The 20,315-nt window shown below is 38.1% G+C and overlaps 1 protein-coding gene and 1 long non-coding RNA gene across 2 annotated transcripts; both read right to left on the reverse strand.

Moving 5' to 3' along the window:
• Positions 1-651: 651 nt before the first annotated feature.
• On the reverse strand, positions 652-9,533 carry LOC127444780 (mucin-2-like). The gene is made up of 6 exons (XM_051704330.1): positions 9,270-9,533; positions 8,672-8,837; positions 7,721-7,867; positions 4,808-5,899; positions 1,609-2,101; positions 652-1,006 (listed from the first exon to the last, which is right to left on the reverse strand). Exons 1-6 carry the CDS (start codon positions 9,531-9,533, stop codon positions 652-654), a joined length of 2,517 nt encoding a protein of 838 aa, XP_051560290.1.
• Positions 9,534-9,977: 444 nt separating this feature from the next.
• On the reverse strand, positions 9,978-19,809 carry LOC127444901 (uncharacterized). Its single transcript, XR_007897889.1, has 3 exons — positions 19,747-19,809; positions 10,184-10,230; positions 9,978-10,069 (listed from the first exon to the last, which is right to left on the reverse strand). It is a non-coding gene; the product is annotated as an uncharacterized LOC127444901 (long non-coding RNA).
• Positions 19,810-20,315: the final 506 nt, after the last annotated feature.

A 20,315-nucleotide genomic window follows, 5' to 3' on the forward strand; every position in this document is an offset into this window, starting at 1 on the left:
GTGGAAACTTGAGTGGTCATTGTTGATGGCGGTGTTGTAGATGTTGAAGATGTAGGAATGGTTGTTGGGGTCATTGTTGTGGTTGTTGACGATGGTGTTGTTGTTGAAGGTGCAGTTGATGAAGATGCAGGCATGGTTGTTGGGTTTATAGTTGTTGTTGAAACTTGAGTGGTTGTTGTTGATGGTGGGATTGTGGATGTTGAGGATGTAGGCATTGTTGTGGGGGTCACAGTTGTGGTTGTAGAAACTTCAGTAGTTGTTGTTGATTGCGTTGTTGTTGGAGATAGAGTTGTAGTTTCTGAGGATGTAGGCGTGGGTGTCGGTGTCATAGATGTCATTGTATAAACATCAGTCTTTGTTGTTGATGGTGTAGTTGTGGTTGGGGAAGTATTTGTGGTTGTTGGAGGTGCAGTTGCTGAAGATGTCAGCGTTGTTGTAGGGGTCATATTCAAAGTTGTAGAAGCTTCAGTGACAGTTGTTGATGGTGGTGTTGTGGTTGGATAAGTAGTTGAGGTTGTTGGAAGTGCAATTGTAGTTGTTGAGGGTGTTGTCATGGTTGTTGGGGTCACAGTTGTGGTTGTTGAAGGTGCAACTGTAGTTGCTGAAGATGTAGGCATTGTTGTAGGACTCATATTTGTGGTTGTAGAAATTTCAGTTGTAGTTGTTGAATATTGTGGTGTTGTTGTTGCAGTAAATGTTTTTGGAGTTGTAGTCGTAGTAGATAAGGATGTAGGCATGATTGTTGGGTTTAGAGTTGTTGTGGAAACTTGAGTGGTCATTGTTGATGGTGGTGTTGTAGATGTTGAAGATGTAGGAATGGTTGTTGGGGTCATTGTTGTGGTTGTTGATGATGGTGTTGTTGTTGAAGGTGCAGTTGATGAAGATGCAGGCATGGTTGTTGGGGTTATAGTTGTTGTAGAATCTTGAGTGGTTGTTGTTGATGGTGGGATTGTGGATGTTGAGGATGTAGGCATTGTTGTGGGGGTCACAGTTGTGGTTGTAGAAACTTCAGTAGTTGTTGTTGATCGCGTTGTTGTTGGAGATAGATTTGTAGTTTCTGAGGATGTAGGCGTGGGTGTCTGTGTCATAGTTGTCATTGTATAAACATCAGTCTTTGTTGTTGATGGTGTAGTTGTGGTTGGGGAAGTATTTGTGGTCGTTGGAGGTGCAGTTACTGAAGATGTCAGCGTTGTTGTAGGGGTCATATTCAAAGTTGTAGAAACTTCAGTGACAGTTGTTGATGGTGGTGTTGTGGTTGGATAAGTAGTTGAGGTTGTTGGAAGTGCAATTGTAGTTGTTGAGGGTGTTGTCATGGTTGTTGGGGTCACAGTTGTGGTTGTTGAATGTGCAATTGTAGTTGCTGAAGATGTAGGCATTGTTGTAGGATTCATATTTGTGGTTGTAGAAATTTCAGTTGTAGTTGTTGAATATTGTGGTGTTGTTGTTGCAGTAAATATTTTTGGAGTTGTAGTCGTAGTAGATAAGGATGTAGGCATGATTGTTGGGTTTAGAGTTGTTGTGTAAACTTGAGTGGTCATTGTTGATGGCGATGTTGTAGATGTTGAAGATGTAGGAATGGTTGTTGGGGTCATTGTTGTGGTTGTTGACGATGGTGTTGTTGTTGAAGGTGCAGTTGATGAAGATGCAGGCATGGTTGTTGGGTTTATAGTTGTTGTTGAAACTTGAGTGGTTGTTGTTGATGGTGGGATTGTGGATGTTGAGGATGTAGGCATTGTTGTGGGGGTCACAGTTGTGGTTGTAGAAACTTCAGTAGTTGTTGTTGATTGCGTTGTTGTTGGAGATAGAGTTGTAGTTTCTGAGGATGTAGGCGTGGGTGTCAGTGTCATAGATGTCATTGTATAAACATCAGTCTTTGTTGTTGATGGTGTAGTTGTGGTTGGGGAAGTATTTGTGGTCGTTGGAGGTGCAGTTGCTGAAGATGTCAGCGTTGTTGTAGGGGTCATATTCAAAGTTGTAGAAACTTCAGTGACAGTTGTTGATGGTGGAGTTGTGGTCTGATAAGTAGTTGAGGTTGTTGGAAGTGCAGTTGTAGTTGTTGAGGGTGTAGTCATGGTTGTTGGGGTCACAGTTGTGGTTGTTGAAGGTGCAACTGTTTTTGCTGAAGATGTAGGCATTGTTGTAGGATTCATATTTGTGGTTGTAGAAATTTCAGTTGTAGTTGGTGAATATTGTGGTGTTGTTGTTGCAGTAAATGTTGTTGGAGGTGTAGTCGTAGTAGATAAGGATGTAGGCATGATTGTTGGGTTTAGAGTTGTTGTGTAAACTTGAGTGGTCATTGTTGATGGCGATGTTGTAGATGTTGAAGATGTAGGAATGGTTGTTGGGGTCATTGTTGTGGTTGTTGACGATGGTGTTGTTGTTGAAGGTGCAGTTGATGAAGATGCAGGCATGGTTGTTGGGTTTATAGTTGTTGTTGAAACTTGAGTGGTTGTTGTTGATGGTGGGATTGTGGATGTTGAGGATGTAGGCATTGTTGTGGGGGTCACAGTTGTGGTTGTAGAAACTTCAGTAGTTGTTGTTGATTTCGTTGTTGTTGGAGATAGAGTTGTAGTTTCTGAGGATGTAGGCGTGGGTGTCAGTGTCATAGATGTCATTGTATAAACATCAGTCTTTGTTGTTGATGGTGTAGTTGTGGTTGGGGAAGTATTTGTGGTCGTTGGAGGTGCAGTTGCTGAAGATGTCAGCGTTGTTGTAGGGGTCATATTCAAAGTTGTAGAAACTTCAGTGACAGTTGTTGATGGTGGTGTTGTGGTTGGATAAGTAGTTGAGGTTGTTGGAAGTGCAATTGTAGTTGTTGAGGGTGTTGTCATGGTTGTTGGGGTCACAGTTGTGGTTGTTGAATGTGCAATTGTAGTTGCTGAAGATGTAGGCATTGTTGTAGGATTCATATTTGTGGTTGTAGAAATTTCAGTTGTAGTTGTTGAATATTGTGGTGTTGTTGTTGCAGTAAATATTTTTGGAGTTGTAGTCGTAGTAGATAAGGATGTAGGCATGATTGTTGGGTTTAGAGTTGTTGTGGAAACTTGAGTGGTCATTGTTGATGGCAGTGTTGTAGATGTTGAAGATGTAGGAATGGTTGTTGGGGTCATTGTTGTGGTTGTTGACGATGGTGTTGTTTTAGAAGGTGCAGTTGATGAAGATGCAGGCATGGTTGTTGGGTTTATAGTTGTTGTTGAAACTTGAGTGGTTGTTGTTGATGGTGGGGTTGTGGATGTTGAGGATGTAGGCATTGTTGTGGGGGTCATAGTTGTGGTTGTAGAAACTTCAGTAGTTGTTGTTAATTGTGTTGTTGTTGGAGATGCAGATGTAGTTTCTGAGTATGTAGGCGTGGGTGTCTGTGTCATAGTTGTCATTGTATAAACATCAGTCTTTGTTGTTGATGGTGTAGTTGTGGTTGGGGAAGTATTTGTGGTCGTTGGAGGTGCAGTTACTGAAGATGTCAGCGTTGTTGTAGGGGTCATATTCAAAGTTGTAGAAACTTCAGTGACAGTTGTTGATGGTGGAGTTGTGGTCTGATAAGTAGTTGAGGTTTCTTGAAGTGCAGTTGTAGTTGTTGAGGGTTTAGTCATGGTTGTTGGGGTCACAGTTGTGGTTGTTGAAGGTGCAACTGTATTTGCTGAAGATGTAGGCATTGTTGTAGGATTCATATTTGTGGTTGTAGAAATTTCAGTTGTAGTTGGTGAATATTGTGGTGTTGTTGTTGCAGTAAATGTTGTTGGAGTTGTAGTCGTAGTAGATAAGGATGTAGGCATGATTGTTGGGGTTAGAGTTGTTGTGGAAACTTGAGTGGTCATTGTTGATGGTGGTGTTGTAGATGTTGAAGATGTAGGAATGGTTGTTGGGGTCATTGTTGTGGTTGTTGACGATGGTGTTGTTGTTGAAGGTGCAGTTGATGAAGATGCAGGCATGGTTGTTGGGTTTATAGTTGTTGTTGAAACTTGAGTGGTTGCTGTTGATGGTGGGGTTGTGGATGTTGAGGATGTAGGCATTGTTGTGGGGGTCATAGTTGTGGTTGTATAAACTTCAGTAGTTGTTGTTAATTGTGTTGTTGTTGGAGATGCAGTTGTAGTTTCTGAGGATGTAGGCGTGGGTGTCTGTGTCATAGTTGTCATTGTATAAACATCAGTCTTTGTTGTTGATGGTGTAGTTGTGGTTGGGGAAGTATTTGTGGTCGTTGGAGGTGCAGTTACTGAAGATGTCAGCGTTGTTGTAGGGGTCATATTCAAAGTTGTAGAAACTTCAGTGACAGTTGTTGATGGTGGAGTTGTGGTCTGATAAGTAGTTGAGGTTGTTGGAAGTGCAGTTGTAGTTGTTGAGGGTGTAGTCATGGTTGTTGGGGTCACAGTTGTGGTTGTTGAAGGTGCAACTGTTTTTGCTGAAGATGTAGGCATTGTTGTAGGATTCATATTTGTGGTTGTAGAAATTTCCGTTGTAGTTGGTGAATATTGTGGTGTTGTTGTTGCAGTAAATGTTGTTGGAGTTGTTGTCGTAGTAGATAAGGATGTAGGCATGATTGTTGGGTTTAGAGTTGTTGTGGAAACTTGAGTGGTCATTGTTGATGGCGGTGTTTTAGATGTTGAAGATGTAGGAATGGTTGTTGGGGTCATTGTTGTGGTTGTTGACGATGGTGTTGTTGTTGAAGGTGCAGTTGATGAAGATGCAGGCATGGTTGTTGGGTTTATAGTTGTTGTTGAAACTTGAGTGGTTGTTGTTGATGGTGGGATTGTGGATGTTGAGGATGTAGGCATTGTTGTGGGGGTCACAGTTGTGGTTGTAGAAACTTCAGTAGTTGTTGTTGATTGCGTTGTTGTTGGAGATAGAGTTGTAGTTTCTGAGGATGTAGGCGTGGGTGTCGGTGTCATAGATGTCATTGTATAAACATCAGTCTTTGTTGTTGATGGTGTAGTTGTGGTTGGGGAAGTATTTGTGGTTGTTGGAGGTGCAGTTGCTGAAGATGTCAGCGTTGTTGTAGGGGTCATATTCAAAGTTGTAGAAACTTCAGTGACAGTTGTTGATGGTGGTGTTGTGGTTGGATAAGTAGTTGAGGTTGTTGGAAGTGCAATTGTAGTTGTTGAGGGTGTTGTCATGGTTGTTGGGGTCACAGTTGTGGTTGTTGAAGGTGCAACTGTAGTTGCTGAAGATGTAGGCATTGTTGTAGGATTCATATTTGTGGTTGTAGAAATTTCAGTTGTAGTTGTTGAATATTGTGGTGTTGTTGTTGCAGTAAATATTGTTGGAGTTGTAGTCGTAGTAGATAAGGATGTAGGCATGATTGTTGGGTTTAGAGTTGTTGTGGAAACTTGAGTGGTCATTGTTGATGGCAGTGTTGTAGATGTTGAAGATGTAGGAATGGTTGTTGGGGTCATTGTTGTGGTTGTTGACGATGGTGTTGTTGTTGAAGGTGCAGTTGATGAAGATGCAGGCATGGTTGTTGGGTTTATAGTTGTTGTTGAAACTTGAGTGGTTGTTGTTGATGGTGGGGTTGTGGATGTTGAGGATGTAGGCATTGTTGTGGGGGTCATAGTTGTGGTTGTAGAAACTTCAGAAGTTGTTGTTGATTGCGTTGTTGTTGGAGATGCAGTTGTAGGTTCTGAGGATGTAGCCGTGGGTGTCGGTGTCATAGTTGTCATTGTATAAACATCAGTCTTTGTTGTTGATGGTGTAGTTGTGGTTGGGGAAGTATTTGTGGTCGTTGGAGGTGCAGTTACTGAAGATGTCAGCGTTGTTGTAGGGGTCATATTCAAAGTTGTAGAAACTTCAGTGACAGTTGTTGATGGTGGAGTTGTGGTCTGATAAGTAGTTGAGGTTGTTGGAAGTGCAGTTGTAGTTGTTGAGGGTGTAGTCATGGTTGTTGGGGTCACAGTTGTGGTTGTTGAAGGTGCAACTGTTTTTGCTGAAGATGTAGGCATTGTTGTAGGATTCATATTTGTGGTTGTAGAAATTTCAGTTGTAGTTGTTGAATATTGTGGTGTTGTTGTTGCAGTAAATATTGTTGGAGTTGTAGTCGTAGTAGATAAGGATGTAGGCATGATTGTTGGGTTTAGAGTTGTTGTGGAAACTTGAGTGGTCATTGTTGATGGCGGTGTTTTAGATGTTGAAGATGTAGGAATGGTTGTTGGGGTCATTGTTGTGGTTGTTGACGATGGTGTTGTTGTTGAAGGTGCAGTTGATGAAGATGCAGGCATGGTTGTTGGGTTTATAGTTGTTGTTGAAACTTGAGTGGTTGTTGTTGATGGTGGGGTTGTGGATGTTGAGGATGTAGGCATTGTTGTGGGGGTCATAGTTGTGGTTGTATAAACTTCAGTAGTTGTTGTTAATTGTGTTGTTGTTGGAGATGCAGTTGTAGTTTCTGAGGATGTAGGCGTGGGTGTCTGTGTCATAGTTGTCATTGTATAAACATCAGTCTTTGTTGTTGATGGTGTAGTTGTGGTTGGGGAAGTATTTGTGGTCGTTGGAGGTGCAGTTACTGAAGATGTCAGCGTTGTTGTAGGGGTCATATTCAAAGTTGTAGAAACTTCAGTGACAGTTGTTGATGGTGGAGTTGTGGTCTGATAAGTAGTTGAGGTTGTTGGAAGTGCAGTTGTAGTTGTTGAGGGTGTAGTCATGGTTGTTGGGGTCACAGTTGTGGTTGTTGAAGGTGCAACTGTAGTTGCTGAAGATGTAGGCATTGTTGTAGGATTTATATTTGTGGTTGTAGAAATTTCAGTTGTAGTTGGTGAATATTGTGGTGTTGTTGTTGCAGTAAATGTTGTTGGATTTGTAGACGTAGTAGATAAGGATGTAGGCATGATTGTTGGGGTTATAATTGTTGTGGAAGCTTGAGTGGTCATTGTTGATGGTTGTGTTGTAGATGTTGAGGATGTAGGAATGGTTGTTGGGGTCATTGATGTGGTTATTGATGATGGTGTTGTTGAAGGTGCAGTTGCTGAAGATACAGGCATGGTTGTTGGGGTTATAGTTGTTGTAGAAACTTGAGTGGTTGTTGTTGATGGTGGGGTTGTGGATGTTGAGGATGTAGGCATTGTTGTGGGGGTCAGAGTTGTGGTTGTAGAAACTTCAGAAGTTGTTGTTGATTGCGTTGTTGTTGGAGATGCAGTTGTAGGTTCTGAGGATGTAGCCGTGGGTGTCGGTGTCATAGTTGTCATTGTATAAACATCAGTCTTTGTTGTTGATGGTGTAGTTGTGGTTGGGGAAGTATTTGTGGTTGTTGGAGGTGCAGTTGCTGAAGATGTCAGCGTTGTTGTAGGGGTCATATTCAAAGTTGTAGAAACTTCAGTGACAGTTGTTGATGGTGGAGTTGTGGTTGGATAAGTAGTTGAGGTTGTTGGAAGTGCAATTGTAGTTGTTGAGGGTGTAGTCATGGTTGTTGGGGTTACAGTTGTGGTTGTTGAAGGTGCAACTGTAGTTGCTGAAGATGTAGGCATTGTTGTAGGATTCATATTTGTGGTTGTAGAAATGTCAGTTGTAGTTGTTGAATGTTGTTGTGTTGTTGTAGCAGTAAATATTGTTGGAGTTGTAGACGTAGTAGATAAGGATGTAGGCATGATTGTTGGGGTTATAATTGTTGTGGAAGCTTGAGTGGTCATTGTTGATGGTTGTGTTGTAGATGTTGAGGATGTAGGAATGGTTGTTGGGGTCATTGATGTGGTTATTGATGATGGTGTTGTTGTTGAAGGTGCAGTTGCTGAAGATACAGGCATGGTTGTTGGGGTTATAGTTGTTGTAGAAACTTGAGTGGTTGTTGTTGATGGTGGGGTTGTGGATGTTGAGGATGTAGGCATTGTTGTGGGGGTCATAGTTGTGGTTGTAGAAACTTCAGTAGTTGTTGTTGATTGCGTTGTTGTTGGAGATGCAGTTGTAGGTTCTGAGGATGTAGGCGTGTGTGTCTGTGTCATAGTTGTCATTGTATAAACATCAGTCTTTGTTGTTGATGGTGTAGCTGTGGTTGGGGAAGTATTTGTGGTTGTTGGAGGTGCAGTTGCTGAAGATGTCAGCGTTGTTGTAGGGGTCATATTCAAAGTTGTAGAAACTTCAGTGACAGTTGTTGATGGTGGAGTTGTGGTTGGATAAGTAGTTGAGGTTGTTGGAAGTGCAATTGTAGTTGTTGAGGGTGTAGTCATGGTTGTTGGGGTCACAGTTGTGGTTGTTGAAGGTGCAACTGTAGTTGCTGAAGATGTAGGCATTGTTGTAGGATTCATATTTGTGGTTGTAGAAATGTCAGTTGTAGTTGTTGAATATTGTGGTGTTGTTGTAGCAGTAAATATTGTTGGATTTGTAGACGTAGTAGATAATGATGTAGGCATGATTGTTGGGGTTAGAATTGTTGTGGAAGCTTGAGTGGTCATTTTTGATGGTTGTGTTGTAGATGTTGAAGATGTAGGAATGATTGTTGGGGTCATTGATGTGGTTGTTGATGATGGTGTTGTTGTTGAAGGTGCAGTTGCTGAAGATACAGGCATGATTGTTGGGTTTAGAGTTGTTGTGGAAACTTGAGTGGTCATTGTTGATGGTGGTGTTGTAGATGTTGAAGATGTAGGAATGGTTGTTGGGGTCATTGTTTTGGTTGTTGACAATGGTGTTGTTGTTGAAGGTGCAGTTGATGAAGATGCAGGCATGGTTGTTGGGGTTATTCTTGTTGTAGAAACTTGAGTGGTTGTTGTTGTTGGTGGGGTTGTGGATGTTGAGGATGTAGGCATTGTTGTGGTGGTCATAGTTGTGGTTGTAGAAACTTCAGTAGTTGTTGTAGATGGTGTTGTTGTTGGAGATGCAGTTGTAGTTTCTGAGGATGTAGGCGTGGGTGTCGGTGTCATAGTTGTCTTTGTATAAACATCAGTCTTTGTTGTTGATGGTGTAGTTGTGGTTGGAGAAGTATTTGTGGTTGTTGGAGGTGCAGTTGCTGAAGATGTCAGCCTTGTTGTAGGGGTCACATTTAAAGTTGTAGAATCTTCAGTGACAGTTGTTGATGGTGGAGTTGTGGTTGGATAAGTAGTTGAGGTTGTTGGTAGTGCAATTTTAGTTGTTGAGGGTGTAGTCATGGTTGTTGGGGTCACAATTGTGGTTGTTGAAGGTGCACCTGTAGTTGCTGAAGATGTAGGCATTGTTGTAGGATTCATAATTGTGGTTGTAGAAATGTCAGTCGTAGTTGTTGAATATTGTGGTGTTGTTGAAGCAGTAGGCATCAATGGAGGTGCAGTTGTAGTTGCTGAGATTGTTGGCATGATTGTTTGGGTTATAGTATTTGTAGAAACTTCAGTGGTTGTTGTTGATGGTGGTGTTGTTGTAGATGGTGAGGATGTAGGCATGGTTGTCGGGGTGATAGTTGTGGTTGTTGAAGATGGTGTTGTTGTTGATGTTGCAGTTGCTGAGGATGTAGGTATGGTTGTTGGAGTTAGTGTTGTTGTAGAAACTTCTGTCGTTGTTGCAGGTGGCATTGGTGTTGTTGAATCAGTAGTCTTTATTGGAGAAACAGTTGTAGTTGCTGAGAGTGTGGCTGTTGGTGTCATAGCTGTCATTGTTGATACTTTAGTTGTTATTGTTGTTGGTGGAGTTGAGGTTGAATAAGTAGTTGTGGTTGTTGGAGGTGTAATTGTAGTTGCAAAGGATGTAGGCATGGTTGTTTGGGTCACAGCTGTTGTAGAAACTTTAGTGGTTGTTGTGGATGGTGCCATTGTGGTTGGAGAAATAGTTGTGGTTGTTGGAGGTGCAGTTGACATTGAGGATGTAGGCATTGTTGTTGTGGTTGTTGGAGGTGCAGTTGACATTGAGGATGTAGGCATTGTTGTTGGAGGTTCAGTTGTAGTTGCTGAAGGTGTAGGTGTTGTTGTGGGTGTCACAGTACGTGTTGTAGACAAGTTAGTTGTTGATGGTGGCATTGTGTTTGGAGTTGTTGTTGTTGTTACTAAAGTTGCAGTTGTTGTTGATGATGCTTCTAAGGATGTAGACAATGTTGTAGGGGTCACAGTTGTGTTTGAAAGAAGTGGTGTTGTGTTTTGTGTAGAAGTTGTGCTTTGAGCTCCTGCACTTCCACATATTGTCCACCATAAGTATACTGAAAAAAATGCCAGACACTGAATCAGTTTCATAAATAATTTAAAAGTCTTTAACATTACTTTATGTAACACATTTTCCAATATATTCCAGATTTAATGTAGAATATACTTACATATGGTAAGGGAAACTGTCCTTCTGCCACATTTTAAAATTAAGCACCTAAAATAGAAAATAATTTTTTTTAACAATTTGTCCTAAATAAAATACATCTTCACAGTTCAAATTAAGCTAGAGATAAATGGGCTATCTGATTTACATTACTGATGCTATTTCTTTTGCAGATTAGATTGCATAGACATGATCTGATACATTCTGTTCTGGTCCTATGTTGCACACTTAGCTTAACTTTGCTTAAAGTCTTGTAAAACTTTTTTTTTAACACTTGTTATTTTGAAAGTCTATTATACTGCTTTTGAACCAGGCTAGTGTTCGCACCACTTCTGTGAGACTAGCTCCAAGTTGCACTCTGCGGTCAAGCCAGCCGCGGTTCAGAATTGCATGGTCAAGCCAGCTGTGTTTATTAAGCCAATTTAAATCCGAGTGCGCGCATATTGCAGTAATAACAATACTTTGCGGAAAGAACAGAAAGACCTCCTTCCTGACTCCTGTTGAGTGCAGAAGATAGTGAGTCTTACTATATTGACGAAAAAGCGTTTATTAAGTGTTTGTGACGTGCTGGTGTTTATTAATATTTTTGATTTAGCCTATGTGAAAGGTGACTGGTTTAGAAGACTCTTGGATAGGGCAGGTAAATAATTTATAACCAAAGTTTACTGAATTAACTTAACATTACATTTACATATTACATATAATAAATTTTACTTGTCTGCCAAGGATCTCTCATTGTCATTCGTATGTACCTTGTAATAAATTTTGAATTGTAAATCCTGCAGGTCAATTAAAACTGCACAGTTTTGAGAAAATTAATGGCAAAATCACCCCAAAATCTAAGTGCATCCTTGCACTTGGATCATTTCCTCATATTCAAACACCAGAAAAAAGTTTTCATTTAGAGGTTTGCTGACTTATTCAATGGATTATAGATAAGAGTGATCCTGACTGTTACTGTATCAATTTTCAAGTCATTTTACTGTACAATTTTTGAGAAAGTGAAAGGCAAATTCACCCCAAAATTTAAAGTGCATCCTAGCGCTTGGATAATTTCCTCATATTCAAACACTCTTAAAAAGCTTTCTTTTATAGGTTTGCCCACTTTTTCAAAGGATTATAGATTAGAGTGACCCTGACTGTTACTTATTAACATATAAAATTTAAACTCATTTAATGTAGTATTGGACAAAATTACAGGGAAATACTCTGCTGACATCATACACAGAATGTCTTCTTACATTTTGAGTTTTATATAGTATTGAGATTAACTTAAACTTTAAAATGATCTATCTAAATGAAAATCCAGATACAACAAGTGAGAGATCAGAGAGATAAGGAAAGAGAGTTGGTAACACAAAGAAAAATCAAAACGATGCAGTGTCATGTCCTTGTTTTAAAATGATCACACTTTTATAAATTCTTTGCTTTTCTTATTTCAGATAACAGCTATGTGCATCTTAAAGAACAACAGCACTTTTGGCATGCTGTTGTACTCATGCACAACCCATCAGACTGCACAACAGTGTCTACTGTGGCTTCAGCACCTGTGGACATTTTTTGACTCTCTGCTGCACACTGATGCACACACTTAATAAAATTAGCTTCTCATATTAGGTTTTTGTCTTATTAGTGAAAAATTACATATTTGCATTTGTATCTACTGTGACATGTCATAACACAGGCTACATAATACTTATCACTCCATCTTTCTGTATTTCACTCTTTATAAAACTCTTGTTTAAATTGCATTAGGTTGTATTGCAGTATTCTCATTATCAATCAGTACTGTGCTTAAGGTGTCCTTGAGTGTCTTGAAAGGCACCTATAAATAAAATGCATTATTATTTTTATTAAAATTATTATAGGAGTAAGCTGGAGCAGAGGTTGCGGCAGAATGACACCAGGGAGTTCTGCAGAGGCATGAGGACCATCACTGGTTACAAGCTTTCTGGACAATAAAAACCAAAAATAAAAACAAGGAAAGGAAAACTCGACAATATATATATATATATTGTCGAGTTTTCCTTTCCTTGTTTTTATTTTTGGTACTTCTGCAAAGTAACTGCAGCTTTGGCACCCCTCCCAGGAGCGCAGTGTAAACTTAAACATTTTTTAAAGTCTTTTTGAACTCAAAAAACAAGGTACATTCCAAACTAGGGTATTTTACAGGGTGCAAGAGCCTGTTTGATGAAATTAGTTTAGCCAGATCAATATTTTCTAATAATGAACAACACTTACACTTATCAATCTTCGTTAATGTTAATTCTAATGTATATTAGTATATAGAGGACCTACAGAGCTGAGATATTCTAAAAATCTTAGCGCTGTGTTATAAAATGTTTGGTGTAAATATTTAAATAAATAATTTTTATTTTTAAATACTCTGATGGTGATGATGTAAAAAACAACAACAACAAAAACAACAACAACCCTCTTAGTTACAAATAGACTGCTTTTCAATGATATTTCAATGATATAATATTCATTGTTAATTCACAGCCTCCCCCCGCCCCAATACTGTTTTTATTTTGTTTGTTTTTTTATATGTTTGTTTGTTTGTTTCTAAAATAAAGAAAATCTCAAAGACATAAAGTCATAGCATAAAGCTATGCAGCTCCTGTGTAAGTGTATGAACCACTGATCTCTCTCTCTCTCTCTCTCTCTCTCTCTCTCTATATATATATATATAGATCAGTAGTATGAACACACAATGATCAGTGGTGCGTGGAATTGGCTATGATGCAAGGGGCACCAGCTAAAATCTTGCCTAGGGCACCAAATTGGTCAGGGCCGGTCCTGATGACATTTAAAAGAAAATATTAACCTAGCTAAACTAGTATCATCAAATAGGCTCTTGCACCCTGTAGAATACCCTAATTTGGAATGTACCTTGTTTTTTGAGTTCAAAAAGTCATTTTTCTGTACAGTGTTTGAAAAAATTAAAGGCAAAATCACCCCAAAAATCCATCCTATACTATCCTATACTATCCTATACTATCCTCTATTTTTGGTTTTTATTGTCCAGAAAGCTTGTAACCAGTGATGGTCCTCATGCCTCTGCAGAACTCCCTGGTGTCATTCTGCCGCAACCTCTGCTCCAGCTTACTCCTATAATAATTTTAATAAAAATAATAATGCATTTTATTTATAGGTGCCTTTCAAGACACTCAAGGACACCTTAAGCACAGTACTGATTGATAATGAGAATACTGCAATACAACCTAATGCAATTTAAACAAGAGTTTTATAAAGAGTGAAATACAGAAAGATGGAGTGATAAGTATTATGTAGCCTGTGTTATGACATGTCACAGTAGATACAAATGCAAATATGTAATTTTTCACTAATAAGACAAAAACCTAATATGAGAAGCTAATTTTATTAAGTGTGTGCATCAGTGTGCAGCAGAGAGTCAAAAAATGTCCACAGGTGCTGAAGCCACAGTAGACACTGTTGTGCAGTCTGATGGGTTGTGCATGAGTACAACAGCATGCCAAAAGTGCTGTTGTTCTTTAAGATGCACATAGCTGTTATCTGAAATAAGAAAAGCAAAGAATTTATAAAAGTGTGATCATTTTAAAACAAGGACATGACACTGCATCGTTTTGATTTTTCTTTGTGTTACCAACTCTCTTTCCTTATCTCTCTGATCTCTCACTTGTTGTATCTGGATTTTCATTTAGATAGATCATTTTAAAGTTTAAGTTAATCTCAATACTATATAAAACTCAAAATGTAAGAAGACATTCTGTGTATGATGTCAGCAGAGTATTTCCCTGTAATTTTGTCCAATACTACATTAAATGAGTTTAAATTTTATATGTTAATAAGTAACAGTCAGGGTCACTCTAATCTATAATCCTTTGAAAAAGTGGGCAAACCCATAAAGGAAAGCTTTTTAAGAGTGTTTGAATATGAGGAAATTATCCAAGTGCTAGGATGCACTTTCAATTTTGGGGTGAATTTGCCTTTAATTTTCTCAAAAATTGTACAGTAAAATGACTTGAAAATTGATACAGTAACAGTCAGGATCACTCTTATCTATAATCCATTGAATAAGTCAGCAAACCTCTAAATGAAAGCTTTTTTCTGGTGTTTGAATATGAGGAAATGATCCAAGTGCAAGGATGCACTTAGATTTTGGGGTGATTTTGCCATTAATTTTCTCAAAACTGTGCAGTTTTAATTGACCTGCAGGATTTACAATTCAAAATTTATTACAAGGTACATACGAATGACAATGAGAGATCCTTGGCAGAAAAGTAAAATTTATTATATGTAATATGTAAATGTAATGTTAAGTTAATTCAGTAAACTTTGGTTATAAATTATTTACCTGCCCTATCCAAGAGTCTTCTAAACCAGTCACCTTTCACATAGGCTAAATCAAAAATATTAATAAACACCAGCACGTCACAAACACTTAATAAACGCTTTTTCGTCAATATAGTAAGACTCACTATCTTCTGCACTCAACAGGAGTCAGGAAGGAGGTCTTTCTGTTCTTTCCGCAAAGTATTGTTATTACTGCAATATGCGCGCACTCGGATTTAAATTGGCTTAATAAACACAGCTGGCTTGACCATGCAATTCTGAACTGGCTTGACCGCAGTAAATTGCACAGCCAAAGATATAGTATCTAAAGAGTGAAACAACTCAGTGCCAGAAGCCAAGTGCATTATTGAATTAAATACAAACAGAACTCATAAAACATAACATGAGCAAAAACTGGATTGGGCAGGGAAGTCTGACCAATTTACCAAAGAGAAAAGTTTAACAATGGACAAAGGCTTCATTCAAAAACTTCAAAAATTATGCCTGCACAGTAGGACTGCACAATTAGCGGAAATAAAATCGAAATCATAATAAGGCTTTGTGTGATTATTAAACAATTAAATATATTTTTATTTATAAAAATAAAAAGGCTGCAAATTTAATAAATTAATAAATAAATATTCTGCATGCATGCTCATATTTTATGTGTCCTTCTCTGTTCCCGAGAGACCAGGGCCTCGTTTCCCAAAAGCATCATAACAAGTTTTAGTAGATTGTAGAAATGATCGTATGAATCATCTTAGAATTATGGGCTGTTTCCCGAAAGCATCGTAACTTAAGTAGTACTTGAAAATGGTCGCAGATTTCCGAGTGCTGTGGAGTAATCGTAGAGCGCTTAAGAGCACCACAATGACATAAACTTATGCAGACATGCATAGTGTGATTTTAGTGTGATAAAATCACTTACTAATCTTTTCTGTGTAAAGTTATAGCCAATTTTACAACTTTGTTGCCATGACAATGTAATGTCAACAAACCCCACAATCCTGAAATGATTGTAAAAATGACGATTTAAACAACTTTACAGCTCAGATAACAGTTTTAACAGAAGAATTAATGTAAGTGCTTTAATAAAATTATAAGCTTCACATTTCTGCCTTTAAACCCTAAAAAAATTGGCCACATTCACTTCCAAGAGCCTCACTGTAACCACAATTTTTGCTTCTTCTTCTTTTTTTTTTTTTTCTTTTTTTTAAGAAAAGGAGGGACGAGTCAAAATTATTTGTTTGTGGTCATCAACATTATGCCACATATGCTGTAGATTGAGCTCAACTTGTATTGACCAAAGTCTTTTTAGCAAGTCAGTTCAATCAGCGGTCATCTTTGGAATGCTCATGGGGAGGTGTTTTTCTTTTTTTGGGGGGGGGTAAACAAGCGGCATGCCACTACAGCTCCTATTTACTTGAATTGAGAAAGACCGAAATCTCAAAAACGGTTGGTCAAGATTACGATCAAAGAACATATTTCAAATCAGCAGTAAAATCTGACTTCACTGGTATTATAGAATTGTGCTTCTTTACCTAAGATTATGCCAAAAAAAAAACCCTACATTTTCCTGGCTTGTATAGCTAATGCGCATGCACGTTCTCCAGTTGATTGACAGGCGATGTCTGTATCTAAAAGCTGATTGGCTCTTTTACCTGTAAGGCGGGACTTACTTTCTACATCCGTTGACCGCTGGGCGTTCCAATTTGTCCCATTCTTTTTAACAGAAGTGACCCGTCTCCAGTGCTGGTCCTAGCCTTTTAGGGGCCCTAAGCAAAAATGGGGGGGGGGCCCTTCAGTATGTTCGTAACACTACTTATAATGTCTTTGACAGTGGGGTCCCGGATCTGCCAGGAGGACTTGCTTAGTTGCCTATAGGGAGGACCAGCACTACCGTCTTTTATAGGTTCAGTACATGTTAAGCTCAATCGACAGCATTTGTGGCATAATGTTAATTACCACAAAAAAATTATTTCGACTTAAGTCATACATAATTTACAAATTGGCTATTTCTTATGATCTCCGATTTTCACATAAACTCGTACGACTTCATCACGTGCAAATTCCCGGATATCTAATGCGGGAGTTCCGCACATGAGGTGTTAAGGACATGCTTATTAATATTATGCCCTTACCCAAACCCCTTATCTAAACTTAACCAATCAGTAGATTGTGTAAACAGAATAGGAAGCTGGTGTGTGTGACAGAAGCAAGTAACTGACACGTATTAGAAGGAAACGATGTCCAGCAACATCACTGGCTGTAGTGAAAGTTGTTGGGATTCAAACGAGTGCAGTTGCGTGATATCATACGAATTAGCCAAATTTAGAAAAGTCGTTCGAATCCTGACGATTTCACTGTGAGAGTGTGTTGGTTAAAACTCATGCACTATTTGAGCTGTAAAGTTGTTTAAATTGTCATTTTTACAGTCATTTCAGGGTTTTAGGGTTTGTTGATATTACATTTTCATGGCAACAAAGTTGTAAAATTGGCAATAACTTTACACAGAAAAGGTTAGTAAGTGATTTTATCACACTAAAATCATGTTTACACACATGCTGTATGTTTTGTGGGTATACTTTTGAAAATGTTTGTATTTTAACATTCAAAAATTGGCCCTCATTCACTTCCATTGTAAGTGTCTCACTGGAACCAAGATTTATGTTTTTGTTAAATAAAATAAAAAATTTTGTGGTAACTAAATTGCCACAATGCAGTCGATTGGGCTTAACTTGTGAACCCGGAATATACCTTGAAGTACAAATTGACAGAGTGACAGCATGTTTACTGGAAATTTTGAAGGCTGCAAGTTGTCAACTCAATGCATTTTGATACAACAAAATGTCAAAATCATTTAAAGTGTACTTATTTTTTATAATGTCTATTTTGATATTTAATTATGATTTGGTAATTGTAAATGCCAGAAATCATGCCATTGAATTTTTGTGGACTCTTGACTCCATTTCAGTACTTTGCGCCAGAAGATGGCGACAAATGAGCATAATTTTTGTTTAACGGAAGGTAAGTCATGGAATCGTTCACTCAATTGATTCATTAAAAACACAATATATCATCCGATATATTATTATTATTATTATTATTATTATTATTATTATTATTATTATAGCAGATCCGATTTTTTTTAGATTTCTTCAAAATGTTTGCAAATGTCAAATATTTCTATGTAAAATCATAATTTTATAAATACATAATTTTCTGCAATCGATTACTAATTTTCATCTAATTAATTACATCATATGCCAATTAATTAATCAAATTATTTGTAATTAATCGCTTATATCAATATTTGGCAAAGGCCCCCAAATAAAAATAATTCAATATATATAATGTTTGAATAATTATATTGCGTAAACTAAATCACATTGTTTAGGCAAACGAGTAAAAACGTGGCTTAAGAAGGCAACATGTTGTTCATTTTTATATCATTGAAGAAGCTTGTCACTGGCCTACAGTTCATAGCCATACATTTTGCAATGAAATTCGTCCAGTCTGGCCGAGGTGGTCTTTTCCTAAGGGTTTTCTAAGGACGCGAGCACATACAATAGGATATGTCTTTACTTTGGTTGCGTTGCTAAACTTGAGCTGGAGAATCCATTCGGAGTTGTGCTCCATTCAGATATATATAATTAATCGCACTCAATTAACGCATTAAATCGACAACCCTAACACACACACACACACACACACACACACACACACACACACACACACACACGGACATAAATGCAAGGAATATCATAATGTCATGCGCAGTCATAATAGACTTTGAATTCTTTGGATTAAAAAAAAAAAACGTAAATTAATTTACATTGATTGATTCTACTAACGGCCGTCCCATGAGCACTCCGACTGACATGCGTTACATAAAACACTAAAAAAAACATTTACTCTAATTTTTTCTAAAAATGAAAAAAAATTCTCAATCATGAAATGTGTCCCGTATTTCTGTCGGCTGTTTAAAAGAACTAGCAATGTTAAATTTGCGAATGAATAATTCTTTTGAGTCGGTTCTTTTCAGTACAGGCTTGCAAAACGGTCTGAATCGATTCGTGATTCAGTACAATTCGTTCGGAGCGCTCACTCACTGGATCATATGGAGCGGTTTCTCACACAGTAAAACAGTTTCTGGGTAATTACGAATACAGAGAAGAAACAGCGCTGGATACAGTGTAAATTTACCATCAATAAACTGAAACAAAAGGCTGTCTTTTTGAGAGGTAACTTTGAGAAACTTCAACTAGTGCTGTGGCATGTGAACAAAGGGCTGTTCAAACCGTACGTGTTTTTGCGTCCGCTCGCGCTGTTTTTCAATCGTTTTCCATGTAAACATTCGCTAGATAGATGTCTTTTGAAAACTGCGTCACGTTTCACTGTGTTTTCAGCATCTCTCACAGGAGCGCTGCATTTTTAGACACTGTGTCAAGTTAAAAAATAACTTAAACTGATAAACACAGGTCTTGAGACACCTGCGTTCTGCTCTATACGTTGTGGTGTGTTTTGCTTACTTAGCACAAAAATATGTCTGTTCTGAATGGTTACTGGAATAAATGCTTTAGCCAATAGTTACATGAATGCTACTCATCCTCAAGAAAATAAAACAAACGCAAAGTCACAAGAATTGAATGCTTTGGTGTAGTTTTTTTGCGCGCGCACACACACACACACACACACAAAGAAACAGCCCATAATTCTAAGATGATTCGTACGATCATTTCTACGATCTCGGACCACCCTAGATATAAGGTTTATAAGGCAGGTTTCTGTGCATACCCTCAGATGAAATCCTGCAGGCGCCCCTACTATTAATAATAAGAACAGCAAGAAAGGCAGTGGGGTCTGACCCAACTTAAGGGGTCATACAAGGGTCTACTTTACCTTTTCACTTCAAAATAAAAAATCAATCCACCATTAACAAATAGGCATACAACTTTTAATTTGCAACATAATTCAAGATATCACTATTACACGTTTAAAGAGAGAGAGAGAGAGAGAGAGAGAGAGAGAGAGAGAGAGAGAGAGAGAGAGAGAGATCGTGTTACCTCGAAATTAAATAAATCTAATAAACGATGGTGTTCAGATGAATTGTCAAAATTAAGAAGGGCACAGCTATACAAAAAATGTGTTGCTATGAGAGGGGGAAAGGGGGTCGTTGTCCCATCTTTCCCTATGTTAAATGAATAATTATTTACCTAAAAATCTATTCAGTTGAGATCAGTCACCTACCTTCTTTCGCCGTTCAAAGTCATAACCATGTACACCGAACTGTATTGCAATACTTTGTGTGATTTGTCTTCTTAGTTCAAATGTAACAGACTGAAAAGAATAATTTTGGGCGATTGTATATCAAAGGTGTGTTGACGTTGAAGGGTGTGGGAACAGGTGTAATTTGGTGACCGATCCCTATATCTCGCAATACAGAAGCATCCTTACGGTGTTATTCCCTGTCAACAATAAAGGGTGTAAATACAATGCTACTTAATGTCAACATGAATGTCAAGAATTCGATTCAGTTACTGCAGTTGTTTCCATTTCCACCAAAGGTTTTATAAGATAGGTTAAACCTTTTTTTTATTTTTATTTTTTTATTATTATTATTTTTTTTATAATAATAAGAATGTAGTATTCCAAAATAAAATCCGATTTTATTCACTTAGCACACAATATGTGGTCTTGTATAGGATTATTGTAGAAATTGGCATTGGAAAATATTAACGCTAAATTGTCTCTGATCATTAGCTTATATTGAATCATTTCATTCAAGAGATGGTACCTTATCTTATTTGATAAGAAGT

The sequence above is a fragment of the Myxocyprinus asiaticus genome, chromosome 8 (genome assembly GCF_019703515.2).
Source record: "Myxocyprinus asiaticus isolate MX2 ecotype Aquarium Trade chromosome 8, UBuf_Myxa_2, whole genome shotgun sequence".
Classification (NCBI taxonomy): domain Eukaryota; kingdom Metazoa; phylum Chordata; class Actinopteri; order Cypriniformes; family Catostomidae; genus Myxocyprinus; species Myxocyprinus asiaticus.

What these genes read in the sequence shown, in the direction of transcription:
- LOC127444780 (XM_051704330.1), bottom strand. Translation starts at nt 9,533, where the DNA reads ATGACAGCTATGACACCAACAGCCACACTCTCAGCAACTACAACTGTT. An exon ending in CCCACCAACAACAACAACCA is followed by an intron (nt 7,868 to 8,671) that starts CTCAAGTTTCTA and finishes CAACTGCATCTC; the next exon opens with CAACAACAACGCAATCAACA. An exon ending in AACGCAATCAACAACAACTA is followed by an intron (nt 2,102 to 4,807) that starts CTGAAGTTTCTA and finishes CAGTTGCACCTT; the next exon opens with CAACAACCACAACTGTGACC.